Consider the following 14,442-nt stretch of genomic DNA (forward strand, 5'->3'; position numbering starts at 1 on the left):
TGGTTACCTCTGTGGAGGGGAGTAAAATTCAGAAGGGATGAGAAGTTTGATGGGTACTTTTTATTCTAGATTCTTTTATTTTGCTTGAACACTGCAACCAATCTAAATAGGAGCCAGGCACAAGTTTAAGGGGACCATTCCGTTCTATGGACCAATTTCCTCATCCATTCTGGCCTCTGAGATTTCTCACATTTTTGCCTAATTTCTACCACTCACTGACATTTCCTTTAAGTCACAAGCTGTATGTCCTCTCTTGGTTCACACCAGGGCCTGCAGGCTCCTGTGGGCGGCCATGGCCAGCCTTGCCTCTGAGGTGGAGAAGCTGTATCACTCCCAACTGCAGAGTCCTGGTGGCCTCATAAACGTGCAGGAGATTCTACAGCATCTGGGAAAACCCCATGCCCTGCTTAGGCCAGACATTTTGTTTTCTTTGAGGGTTTTTCAGAAGAAACCATGATTCTATATAAATGGGTGATGCTCAATGACAGGTCTATATTTGGTTGTGTATTAAGTGACACTGCCACCGCACTTAGCCTGTGGGGTGTGAAATATGTAAGTTTATGAGGATGTGCTCCTAAACAAGTGGGAAATAGGAATGATCAAATAAACCAGATAACTTCTCCTGGAGAGCACTGTGGTAACCTGCCATCAGCCCCTTGGCATCCCAGAAATTAGCCATTAATTTCACCTCTGGATTTCCTCGGGATAATTGGATTCTAATCCCTGCGAGGTTTTTTCCCCTCACACCTCCTATTGCCAGGTTGCATTTGTGACTCTTGGGATACATTTTACCAACAATGCTTTCCATACTGAAATAAATGACATTCTCCTGGTCCACCTGACCCACTATTCTGTTAACACTGTGATCTCCCAAAAAAAAAAAAATTTTTTTTTTGAGTCGAGGCCTCACTCTGTTACCCAGGTTGGAGGGTAGTGGCACAATCCTGGCTCACCACAGATTGGACCTCCTGGGCTCAGGCGATCCTTCCACCTCAGCTTCCAGAGAAGCTGGAACTACAAGCCCACGCCACCATGTCAGGCTAATTTTTTGATTTCTTGTAGAGACATGGTGTCACTATGTTGCCCAGGCTGGTCTCCAACTCCTAGACTCAAGCAATCCTTCCACCTCAGCTTCCCACCATGCTAGGATTAAAAGCATGAGCCCCCCAAAACATAAATATATAAATAATCTCTCCACCCTGGTTTGTTCCTGTGATCAGACACTCAGATATGTGTTTCTGATCTCCTTTTCAATCAGCCAGATATCCCAAAATATGAATGCTTCTATTTTTTAAAAAATCTTATTTTGGTTCTTATTATTTTCAAAAACCCAGATGTATTTCATGTAAACAAGAAGTATTACAATAATATATATGGGGAGTTATACCTCAGCATTTAGGATAATGTCAAGTTATCCTCTCCATTGTATGAAGAGAAAACCGACAAGGAACCACTTGGGTTAGTGGAGGCTACAGTAAAATGAACCTGGAAATATTACCAGGTTTATTTTTTCCCTTTCTTGTGTAGATCAACGTTGGTCACACAGGGCTCAAGTGTATTCCCGTGGTAATCACCTCAGATAGCTCACAGGTTTAAGCCAGTCCCTGAAGTCAAGCACAGGTGCTCAGCGAGACACGCAGTGCCCAACTAGTGAACTACAGCTGGTACCCGGACTGGGCAGAGCTTGTTTCCTCTCCCAGTCCTTGGTCCTTCTGAAGCAGAACATGGAAGACAGTGCATTGGCACAAAGGCAAGCTGGACACGGTGGCTCACACCTGTCATCCCAGCATTTGGGAGACTGAGATGGGAGGATCACTTGAGCCCAGGAGTTCAAGACCAGTCTGGACAACAGAGCGAGACCTTGTCTCTACAAATAATAAAAAATTATGCAGGTGTGGTGGCACACAGTTGCAGTCCAGCTACTAGGGAGGCTGAGGCAGAAGGATCACCTGAGCCCAGGAGGTTGAGGCTGAAGTGAGCCATGATCATGCCACTGCACTCCAGCCTGAGCAACAGAATGAGACTTCGACTCAAAAATAAACAAATGAGTAGAAATAAAGGCAAACGGAAATATCTCTTTTTCCACATTTAATACCAATTGGACAACATATCTGCTTGGTCTACCCTGTAAACACAACTAAATTGAGCCCTGCCAAGACACATCTTTGAGATAGAGGAGCGCTCTGAGTCCTATCTCCTGTTTATCCAGGGCACTCGGGCTACACAGTGATTCAGAGGAATCGGGACCCATTATGCATGGTGGAGTTCACACATGTCTCATTTAAATAGGCTACTCTGTGCGGTGTATGTTATTATAAGTGATGCACCCACACAGCACAGATTTTAATGTATCCTAGAAAGCAAATTACTGTCAATAAGTTACATGACATTTCTGACCAAATTAGTTGGTTATTCATCTGAAGATCAACAAGCTCAGCCTCTACTGAACCATGAAGGAAAGAGAGAGGCATCAAACGATTATATAGATATTGTATAATTAGGACTTGGAGAGTGACGACATTGGAATTCTTTCCCTAGCATGGCTACACTGCAAAAGGTCTGGGAGGTCGTCCAGTTTAGCTTCTGCCTCAGTCTGCTGTCGACTCTGGGGAGCTATTAGCATAGTCCAGCAGACAGAAAAAGATGATACCAAGAAAATGTGTGTCTTGTGCACATTTGACAGCTACATTTTTCCTAGGGCTACTTCACTGGAAGTAGAACAAGATGTCAAGAATAATGTAGGAGAAGTTTTTGAAAAACAGTCCTAAGGATATGTAAGAAAGCTAGCCAAGACATGAATAAACGAAGCAGGGAAAAGACAGGCCTCACTCAACTAGCTCAGATCACCCTTCACCTGGCCAACACTGGCTGCTCAGCCCGCTGGTTCCAAGGCAGGTGAAGGAGGAAACAGGGTCTGGGAGCTATTTTTCTATTTCCAGCCTTTTAATTAGTTTTAATCCATGCTCCCTAGCTAGTTTAATCGCTAGTTTAACAGGCTGAAGCTATGATCTAGCACAATACTAGGCTAATTATGCTCTTTGGGTTGCAAAGGACAGAAGCACATTCAGTTAGGCTATGTCAGGTAAGGAGGGTTCGCTGTTCAGTTACACGCGATCACATTGGTGGCTTCTCCTTTCTCTACCTATGTGCCCCGACTCCCACCAATCCCAAGCCCCCAATCCAGCTGACTGATCTCTCGATATTTCTCAGCTCAAATTCCAGATAGTGTCTGTTCACCAATACAATTACTTAACTCCCATTGGTCAGAGCTTTTCCTGCCAGAACACGCTACCAGCTGCTCATCAGCCTATGACCTGTTTGTCCTTGGGTCTGATGGCTACCTCTGATCCAATCGGCAAGTGTCCAGGGCACAAAGTACAATTTAGGACAGCTTCCTTCAGCAAGGGGCTGTGGACCGAGGCAGCTTCCCTTAGAAAAGGATGGGCGAAGCCAGGCTCGGCGGCTCAGCCTGTCATCCCGCGCCTTTGGGAGGCTGAGGTGAGTGGATGGCCTGAGCCCGCGGGTTCGAGACCCGCCTGGGCAGTGAGACCTCATCTCTACAAGAAATCAAAAAATCAGCCGGGCGTGGTAGCGTGCACCTGTAGTTCCAGCTACTCGGAAGGCTGAGGCGGAAGGATCGCCGGAGCCCGGCAGCTCGAGGCTGCGGTGGCCAGGAGCGGTCACTGCACTCCAGTCTGGGCAGAAGAGTGAGACTCCAGCGCAAAAAAAAAAGAGAAAAGGATGGGCGCATTTCAAGCGTATATCTATGTCCATCTGCCACCAAAGACTTAAGTAGAAATAAACCATTGATTTGGAGGCAAGAGTCTTTATAGGAGCTGGGCCAGCTTCATGGACTTACCACTCGTGCAATTGCACAGGATTCCTGTGTCTAGAAGGGCTCACTCCCGGTTGAGTGCTTTGCTGTGGCCATCTTTAAATTCTCAGTAATTTTTCAACAGGAAACGCGCATGTTCATTCTGCACAGGGACTTGCAAACTCTGCAGTCATCTTTGGATAGGATGTTTTATTATATCATAAAAAGGTAATGGAATTTTATAGAATCAAATAATTTTGGATCCAAAGATTCTTCCAAGATTATCTGCTGCAAATATTCATTTGAGAAAACTGAGGTCAAAGAAAGGATGACTAGCTTTAATCAAGACCCAACAGCGAGTACTGGCAATGTCAGACTAGAAACAGAGTCTTAGCACTCCGAGTCCAGGTTCCTCATTCCTCCATACGACAGGCTGCCCCCTGACGAGGACTTCCTGACACGGATCTATTTTGCCAGAATATTGGGTAAACTACTTCGAAATCTCATAAAATGAAGATTGATGTGAAAGCACCAACGTGGATGTTTAATCTCACAGCTTGATTCTTCACCTTTGCCCTCCTCCGGAAAAATTCCACTGGCAATCCCCAGAATCTACAACTAAAAGCCAGGTGGCGGAACGTCAACTGATAGAAGCTCTATGGAGGATCATTTGTGAGAGATATCAAAATTACAATGTTCATAGTCTTCGATTCCACAATTCCATTTCTAGAGACAGTCGCACAACTGCACAAACACACAAGTCCAAGACTATTTGTTTTAATGTTATTTATAAAAGCAAAAGACTGGAAACAACCTAAATATTCATCCACAGGAGACTTAAAAAAAAAAAAGATAATACCATGTTCATGAAACAGAATACTCTGTAGCTCTTGGAGAAAAAAATAAATTAATTCGCATTTACTGATATGGAACAACTTCTAATATATTGTTCCATGAAAAAGCAAGGTGCAAAGCCATATACAGTATGCTTCTATTTGTGAGAGGAAAGAACATATAATTAGATATCCTATTATTACACACATATTCACACGCACACACACACGGGGGTATTTGTATAGAATGTGTCTAAAGGGATATACAAAACAGAGTGACTGCCCTCGAGGCAAGTACAAGGTGAACTCAGGCATAGAAATGTGGAGGGAGGTTAGTATTCTGTGCCCTATTGTTCTCTTAAAATCTGTACTGTGTGCACATACGATCTTTTCAAAAACTAATTCGTTAAATTAAATAAGTGCCTAAAAGAGGACCCCATGACGCTCCCAGTGCCAGATCACACCTACCATAGTGAGCAATGTACTATTGCTATCATTTCTCCTAAAGCTTTTGCTGGGATCTTATATATTATATCAAACTTAGAGACCAAGGAAATTACATGTAGTTAAATTGGACTGAAAAAAAACAATTCTCTCCCCTCCCCACCCTGCCTCCACATAAAAAGAAAAACCTGGAAAGTTTTCAAAACCTGCATAATCCGTTGCTTGTTCAGTCATTGGCACAGCTGTGTGATACAATGGAGAAAATGAGAAATGCTCCCAACTCTGCTTTTGGAAACTTGCCAATATCATCTCCAAAGTATCCTTCAGTCATTAGCCACTTATAGTTTTCCAGTGTACCTACTGTCAGACTTCATAAGCACTTTAACCAAAGGTTGGTTGGTTTGTTTTTTGAGTAGGGGTCTTACTCTGTTGCCCAGGCTGGAGTGCAGTGGCACAATCATGGCTCACTGCAGCCTCAACCTCCTGGGCTCAGGTGATCCTTCCACCTCAGCCACCCAAATAATTGGGACTACAGGCCTGCGCCACCACACCCAGCTAATTTTCTATTTTTATTTTTATGTTTTTAAGGGATAAGTTCTCACTATGCTTCCCAGGTGGGTCTCGAGCTCCTGGGCTCAAGCGATCCACCTGCTTCAGTCTCCCAAAGTGCTGAGATTATAGGTGTGAGCCACCCAGCCCGGCACAGAGTTTTATTTTTAACGAAAATCCTTAAAGGGGACACAAACCTCAGTATTACCCTGAGATGTAACAGAACATTTTCCTCAGGTGACTGCAGAAAGTGAAGCTTCGATCTCCTCATGATCTGCTTTCCTTGCAAAAACTCTGATTCCCAGTTAGAAAGCAAAGACAGGGAATGTCTTTCTACCACATTTTGTTTGCTACTCCCGTTCCAGATGTTCTGTATTTATGCAACCCCCACATGGTGGATCATAGGTGGCCACACATGCCTCGACACTCCTCTCCTTGAGAGGAGAGAGCTGTTGCCAGTATGCTTGATTCCAGGCTGCCCTGTGACAGCTTTGACCAATGGAGTATGACAGAATTGGTGCTATGCAATGTCCAAGCCTTATCGTCGAGAGAATTTGCAGAGAACTGAGGAAGCCACCGTGTAAAAATTTAACTGCCCTTTTAAAGAGAACATGTAGAGATGCCCTAAGACAACATGGAGAGGAAAGGGGCCCAAAGCCTGTCACCATTCCTGTCAGGACATCAGGAGGGAAGCCCTTGGACCCTTTGCCCCACCCCTCCCAGACCACCGAGTAACTACAGTCAACGCCATGAGAGGCAGAAGACTCGCCCAGCCGAGCGCTGCCCACCTTTCTGACCCACAAACCTACAAGATAATTAAAAAGTTATTGTTTTAAGACACTAAGTTTTGGAGTAGTACGCTATGCAGCAATCCATAACCAGTATGCCACACTATCCAACATTTAACACAGGCATCTTCAAAACTTTCATACCCAAAATTCACTAAATTGCCTTAGAATGATAGAATCGTCTCATGCCAAGCAGCCGCAGCTACTGGGAGAAGGCCAGGTCCAAATGAAGACAACAGATGAATTTCTCCAGCACCTCCTTCCCACAGTGCCAGAGATGAGTCTACATTGGCCAAGCAGAAGGGCCGTCCCCTGCCAGCCAGGACTCCAGAGATCACGGCCAGAAAGTTGGAGCGCGCTTACTCACATAGGACCACCGTCCCTGAGGGTGTCCTCTGGCCATCCCCGACTACTCCAACCCTCTGCCTATGTCCACCCATTAAACTCAATCCCCCCATGCCACGCCCACTATCTCATGGGGTTCACGGTCATTATCCTTGGAGGTAGGTTAAGAACCAGACCCTCTGCTCCAGGCCGTGCCCTTTTCGGCAGGGCTAAGAGAAGCAGAGCTAAGTCTTGGAAGGAGAGATTCCTGGATTAACTTCCCCAGCCCACGACGACTGGCAGTTGCCACCCACTCCAGCCATGTGCCTGTTCTCACCCACCCACAGGGTTGCCAAGGCCTGAGGGAGGTGGCACTGGCAGAAACCATAATTAGGGATTTCATCATATACTTTTAGCTAGAATTGAGAACAACTTCTTCCTGACAACATGCAAATCTATTGTTCCACTTTCAAACATCCAACTAACTTTCAAACACATCGTTGGGAACCCTTTAGATACGAAAGTAAGATACTGTCTTCTGAACTATAAACTTGGCCTTGAAATTCAGAAAAGGGTTGACACAAGAATGGAAGATTCCAAAAACACATTATGAATGGGAACAGAGGTCCACAAACACGGTTCAGTGGGGTCTGCGTTGCACCAAGACAAGCGTGGGCAGAAAATCTATGAGGGAGGGAAAAGGAAGGTGCAAAGAGGGTCTCCCCTTCTGTGCCCCCGGCTTCAAAGGAGTGAATTCCCAATCAGTTTCATAAAAGACCTTTCCCCATGGCCTCCGCAGACAAATTAAAGTGGTGCGTTGTCCACTGGAATAATCTACTGTGATAGATCAGTAAGTCTGAATATTATTGGGGAGAGGGGTGTGGGTTTGAGCTTGGAGCTTTTTTTCTCAAAGGCTGAAGGAAGAAATTTGAGAATTTTCCTAAATTATCTCAATTTTGTCAACCCCTCACTTCAGACAAAATAGGTAAGGAAAAGCTATTTCCATCACCTTCTTGGGTCTTGTCTATGGAGCCAGAGCCAAGGGAGGGGCGGGGGAGAGTGGAAGGAGGAGCAGAGGGGCCCAGATTACCTGTCTGGTTGCTTAGACTGGTCCAATTTCACTAAGAGTCACACAAACCTCTTCATTCCTTCTGCTTTGTCCCCTGACCTTTTTCAATTTCTTTTTCCTTTCTCCATTACCCTAAGGGAGTAATCTAGCCACTCTGGCTTTCTTTGCATGCAAAATGTAACAGTTCCTTCTTTCTTCTTTCAGATAAAGGCGGTCTCGGGGAGGGAAAGAGAAAAGCGCCTGGCTTCTTCAAATGAGCTCTGAAATAAAAGCCACTGCCAGATGTTATATAAAAGGTGATGTAATCCCAAAGTACTTCATTACATATGCAGCTCTGCTCTTCAGCCCAGGAGGAGTTTATTACATTTTGTCGATCCCCTTTCTATACCCACATCCTTTTCACATAATTTTTCCTGGCTGACAGACATCCTCACATTTTCACAGCAACCCATCAAGACAGCCTTCCCACAGCCCAGGGAACCAGGTTGGGGGTTTACAAATAACAGTGCTAATAAGTCAGACGTGTCCCTGAGATGCAGATCAGGAGCAAATGGTCCACCCATGCGCGTGAGGAGCACATCTATTTTGGAATAATAAGGGAGGAAGCAGAGCACCGTTTCCGCTGACACCGTGTGCTTTCAGAACGTGCACCAAACCCAGGCTCCAGGTAGGAACATGGAGACGGGCCCGTGCCAGCCTGTTCTCGCCGGGCTCTTCGTGGGCTCCATCCCTTCTTAGCCCATCGTGAGATCGACGGGGCAAACGCCTTGAGATCGAACTTCCTGCCTTTGGGGACGGGCGTCAGAGCTAGAAGAAAACACACCCTCCGTACCGATGAGCCATCTAGCTACTGAGATGCTCTAAGTGCAAACCCTGAGAGACGCCTCCTCCCACGCGCCAGGTGCTCAGCATCTCGCCCCGAGTTCCCGGGCACTCGCGGCCCCGCTGCCCCCTGGCGGCAGAAAGCGGCCGTGCAGGCTGGACCATTCCTCCTCGGGGTGAGGGGCCGACTGGAGTGTCGGCCTCAGGGGCCCTGGACGCTGAGCTCCTCCTGGTCCATGGATGCTGAGCTCCTCCTGGTCACCGGTTGGAAATACACTCACCTGACTCCGACTTCTAGTGCCATGAGAAAGCGTCTGTGACTCCCACCTCTCAGCTTTAGAGCCTCCTTGCCTGTTAAAGAAAGATCCCTGTTGAAGTGAGCTTTAGGCCTGGGGCAGCCACTGCAGCCTCCACCTGCTGGGCTCAGGCCATCCTTCCGCCTCAGCCTTCCAAGTGGCTGGAATGACAGGCGTGTGCCACCACACCGGGCTAAGTTTTTGAGTTACTGTAGAGGCGAGGTCTTGCCAAGTTGCCCAGGCCAGTCTTGAACCCCTAAGCTCAGGCAATCCTCTTGCCTCTGCCTCCCAAAGTGCTGGGATTACAGGTGTCAGCCACCGTGCCTGGCTAAATCCTGTGCTTATAAAAATTTATAAAAGCCGGGCCCGGTGGCTCAGCCTGTCATCCCGCGCCTTTGGGAGGCTGAGGTGAATGGATTGCCTGAGCCCGCGGGTTCGAGAACCGCCTGGGCAGGCGAGACCTCATCCCTACAATAAGATCAAAAAATTAGCCGGGTGTGGTAGCGCACGCCTGCAATTCCGGCTACTCGGAAGCCTGAGGCGGAAGGATCGCCGGAGCCCAGTAGGGGAGGCTGCGGTGGCCAGGAGCGGCCACTGCACTCCAGTCTGGGAGACAGAGTGAGACTCCAACTCAAAAAAAAAAAAAACTTATAAAAGAACAAAAACCTCTATTACTCCAAGTTTGTAATTACTCTTTAAAAACGTAAAGTTCTTTTTTTTTTTTTTGAGACAGGGTCTTGCCCTGTCACCCAGGTTGAAGTGCAGTGGTGCAATCATAACTCACTGCAGCCTCCAACTCCTAGGCTCAAGTGATCCTCCTGCCTCCGCCTCCAGAGTAGATGGGATTGCAGGCTGGTGCCACCATGTCCTGCTAATTTTTAAATTTTTAGTAGAGACAGTGTCTTGCTAGGCTGTTCAGGCTAATCTCGAACTCCTGGCCTCAAGTGATCCTACCACCTCGGCATCAAAGTGCTGGGATTATAGGTATGAACCACTGCACCTGGCCAAAGCTCACTTTAACAGCCAGTATACCAGATACAAAATAAATGTGTCCAATGTTATACTTTTATCCAGAGTCAGCATATTCCTTACTTCTACAAGTAATGTGCTTTGTAGGTTCAAATTTTCTTCTTCTTTTTAAAGCAGTGTTTCTTTAAAGTCATTTGTGTGCATAATGTAAAGAGTCAAACAGTTCTACTACGGTCCAAGTCGTCCCTGCCTCCTATCTCCTGCTCCCAGGAAGAAAGAGCTACTTTCAGCTCTTTTTTGGTTTTTTTCAGTTACAGGGACGAAGTCTTGCTATGTTACCCAGGCTGATCTTGAACTGCTGGACTCAAGCAATCCTCCCACTTAAGCCTCCCAGAGTGCTGGAATTACAGGCTTGAGACACCACACCCAGCCAGTTTCAGCTCTTTTAACTGAACCATTTACTCTTTACCTGTATATCTCTAAATAACATGTTCATGTTGCTACCTCGTGATTTTTTTAGTTTAAGCATCCTATATTGACTTTGCACTATGGAAGAAGACTTCACACACACACACACACACACACACACACACACACACACACAACCCCAATATATACACACATATTTTCCAATATAGTATAATTTTGGTAAGTGCACAAACCAATATTTTGTACTACTATGACTATTAAATCCTTGACAACAAAGCCATGGGGTATCCCATGTTCACCTTTCTGTTCCTAAAAAAGCTTTTACTTTCCCGGGAGCATCTTGTTCTTTTTCCACATGACAGATTTTCAAAATACTTATTAGATTCATTTCCTAATACTATCATGACCAAGCTCCACAAACCTGGGTGGCTTTAAACAACAGACATATATATTGTCCCACCACTCTAGAGACTAAAAATCTAAAGTGAAGGTATCAACAAGGCCATGCTCTCTCTGAGGGCACTTCCTAGCGCCTGCTGGCTTCTCGTGTTCACATGACATTCCTTGGCTTGCAGCGGCATCACTCCAATCTCTGCCTTGACTGTCACACAGACTTTTCCCCTGTGTCTGTCTTCACATGGTATTCTCATCTCTGTGTGTGTCTCTGTGTCTCTTCTCTTGTTATAATGGCACCAGTCATCTTGGATGAAGGGGCCTGCTCTGTTTGACCTCACTTGTTGTTTGGGGAGTTTTTTTAGTTGGAGTCTCATTCTGTTGCTCAGGCTGGAGCATAGTGGCAGGATTATAGCTCACTACGATCTCCACCTCCTGGGCTCAAGCGATCTTCCACCCTAAGCCTCCCGAGTAGCTAGGACTACAGGTACTCACCACCCGGCTAATTTTTTTGGTGGGTGTCTAATCGAGGCAGGGTCTCACTGTGTTGCCTCGACTGGTCTCGAATTCCTGGGCTCAAGCTATTCTCCTGTCTCAGCCTCCTAAAGCGCTGGGATGACAGGCATGAGCCACCGTGCCTGGCCAGTGTGACCTCATTTTTACTTAATTATGCCTGCAAAGCCCCTACTTCCGATAAGGTCATCTTCTCGGATACCAAAGGTTAAGATTTCAACATATCTTTGGTGTGGTTAGGGGTGGGAAGGAGGCACTATTCAATCGACAACATTTTTCTTCCCTAGTTTATCCCCAACTCTGTCCAATTATCTAAATCTCTTTTGAGTGTATTCAAACATTTTCTGTTTTCTATCAGGTTTCATCTTCTGTGTCAGTTCCCTCTCAAATGAGCTTTCCTTTCCTGACTGGCTACAACTACAGTCCATATCCTTTCAGGTTCAAGTGAGAAAACAGAACATGTTTCTCCCTCAATAGTCTCACTGGCTCTACAAGATCACATACCAATTTCAAACCAATCCTTCGAGTCGACTTAAGCCCGGGTCACATATCCCACTCCTAGAGGTGGGCCTGGGGCCATCTTTATTTCACCAAATGACCTGAGTATAGAAAAGAGGTGATTCTATAAAAGGTAAATGGAAGCTGGACACTAAACTAAATTAATGTCCACTACAGCAATCTGTTAGAAAGTACTTTAAGGGGGGGGTCATTTCTCCCCCAAGTTTAGAACACAGATTTTGTCCTGCCAGAAAATTTCATAATAATCTGCTCCTTCCAAGAAGGCTCAGAAAACAAAAAAGACACAACAAAAACACACTCAGATCTACATTTTATCCTTTTTCTGCTTTTGTAGGGATTGATGTGGTAATATCCGAGAGAAAAAATATATGTCACTTTAATACATTTTTACATCCTACGATGTTTGGGTAGAAGGTACATATTATCCCAAATATAAAATGTCATACACATGGAAGGAAATATCCTCTGGTCAAATCCCCATGATTTCAAATAGAACGATGCAGAAAATAAAAAATTCCAACCAGGCAGGCAATAGCCATCCTGTTGATAAAAATGTTCTCCTGCTGAGATGCCACCAGAAATTTCCTTCAAATGAGTTTTCACACTACGGTCTAGCTGTCCAACATCACCTCTTCCCATCTGTGGAGAGTTTGGGAAACGCTGGCCTCACTCCCCCACCCCCACCTGTCAGCATCTGTCTCTGTGAAGGAGTTCAGACATGTTAAATTTCTGACTTCCTTCTTATACATCTTCCTGTTATTGTTTTTCTAATTTTGACCTAATTTGTTATGTTTTTGAACTACAGATCACAAACATTACCAGTCCTTTTATTCACTGGAACATATTGTTTGAGAAGAAGAACCATCTTTTCTGGTCGGATCACCTTGGTCGAGGCAAAACAAAGGCTTAAAGATAGAAGGTTTAAGATGACAAAATTAGGCCGGGCATGGTGGCTCGTGCCTGTAATCCCAGCACTTTGGGAGACGGAGGCGAGAAGATTGCTTGAGCCCAGGGGTTTAAGACCAGTCTGGGCAACTTGGCAAGACCTGGTCTCTACAATCAATTTTTTTTTTTGTAATTGGCCAATCAAGGTAGTGCACGCCTCGCCTGTGGTTCCAGCTACTTGGAAGGCTGAGGCGGAAGGATCGCCTGAGCCCAGGAGGTCGAGGCTGCAACGGTCATGACCGTGCCACCGCACTCCAGCCTGGGCAACAGAGTGAGACTCCTACAAAAAAAAAAAATGGAAAAGTAGGGGGAGAAGACACAGTCAGAGGAAACTAGGAAGGAAGGAAATGAGAAAGAGAAAGCCAGGGAAGCAGAGGAATGAAGAAAGTGGAAGGATCCACACCAGATGGGAAAAGCCCTGATCTGGGTCTGAGGGCTGCACCACAGGCAGCTGCTTCACCCGATCCTGGACACCTCTCGGGTGACCTCTCTGGGCCTCCGTCTCCCTCACCAAGTGGAGTGACCAGCATGTCTCCTGAGTCCTTCCAACTCTGAGACACTGTGACTGCGATTCCTCCTCAAGGGCGATGCAGCCAACACCCCCATGTGGGGCCTACCAGGGAGGGTCATCGCCTGTGCAAAGATGCAGCTCTTTGTCAGGCTGGTTTTCATCGCTGCCTTTGCCAAAAAAGCTGTCTCCAGCGCTCTGAGGCCGGGGGAGGATCCCCGGTGGCTAGGTAGCTAAGTGATGGATGTCAAGCTGCCAAACCACCAGGCCCAAGGGAGGCGCTCTAAGAAGAGTGTTTCCTAAAAACGCAGCATTGAGAATGACCCGTCTCAACAATCCGTTCCCGGAACCCATCACCTCGCCTTCTAGGGGGTTTTAATGGTTTTAAAAAAATGATGAGCCAGTTCCAGGTGATGTGAGCTAAAGGCCTGATTGCCAGACGATGCCCTCAACCAAATATACCAAAGCAGAGATATGAGCTCTTTTATGTCCTGTGTACTCTTCTATTTGCTGTTACCCTGCATGAAAGCTCCTGAAACCGTCTAGTGTAATTCGTATCAAGAAATTTGGGCCAGCGGTGATTTTCAACCCTGAGAAAATCAGGGTTAAAAGAGAATATTTTTGACCGGGCACGGTGGCTCATGCCTATAATCCCCACACTTTGGGAGGCCAAGGTGAGTGGATTGCCTGAGCTCATGGGTTTGAGACCAGCCTGGGCAACTTGGTGAGATCTCATCTCTACAATAAATCAAAAAATTAGCTAGGCGTGGTGGCGCGTGCCTATAGTTCCAGCTACTTGGAAGGCTGAGGCAGAGGGGTCACCTGAGCCCAGCAGGTTGAGGTTGCAGTGGCTGTGAGTGTGCCACTGCACTCCAGTCAGGGCAACAGAGTGAGACTCCAACTCAAAAAAAAGAGAGAGAGAGAGAGAATTTTTTTTTTAAATATGAATGTCTAGGCCCCTTCCCATAAAATGTTTCTTTAACTGGTCTAATAGGGGATGCAGACATGAGCCATTTTGGGGGGTTTTGTTTGGGGGGGAGGGATTGTTTGTTTTGAGTCAGAGTCTTACTATTGTCCAGGCTGGAGTACAGTAGCACAATCAGCGCTACCCACAGCCTCGACCTTCTAGACTCAGATGATCCTTCCACCTCAGCCTCCTGAGTAACTGGGACTACAGGTGCACACTACCACACCTGGCTAATTTTTTTTTTTTTTTTTTTTTTTTTT

At 46.1% G+C, this 14,442-nt stretch overlaps 1 protein-coding gene across 1 annotated transcript in view; it reads left to right on the forward strand.

Moving 5' to 3' along the window:
- Window positions 1-13,311: 13,311 nt before the first annotated feature.
- LOC103253723 (zinc finger protein Aiolos-like) overlaps window positions 13,312-14,442 on the forward strand; it is a 75,287-nt gene continuing 74,156 nt past the window's right edge. Inside the window, exon 1 of the mRNA XM_008051964.1 lies at window positions 13,312-13,444. Coding sequence (XP_008050155.1) covers window positions 13,312-13,444 — 133 coding nt within the window. The remainder of the gene's footprint in view (window positions 13,445-14,442) is intronic.

This window comes from Carlito syrichta, unplaced genomic scaffold (genome assembly GCF_000164805.1).
Source record: "Carlito syrichta isolate Samal-C Ts95f unplaced genomic scaffold, Tarsius_syrichta-2.0.1 Scaffold248244, whole genome shotgun sequence".
In the NCBI taxonomy this organism is placed as follows: Eukaryota; Metazoa; Chordata; class Mammalia; order Primates; family Tarsiidae; genus Carlito; species Carlito syrichta.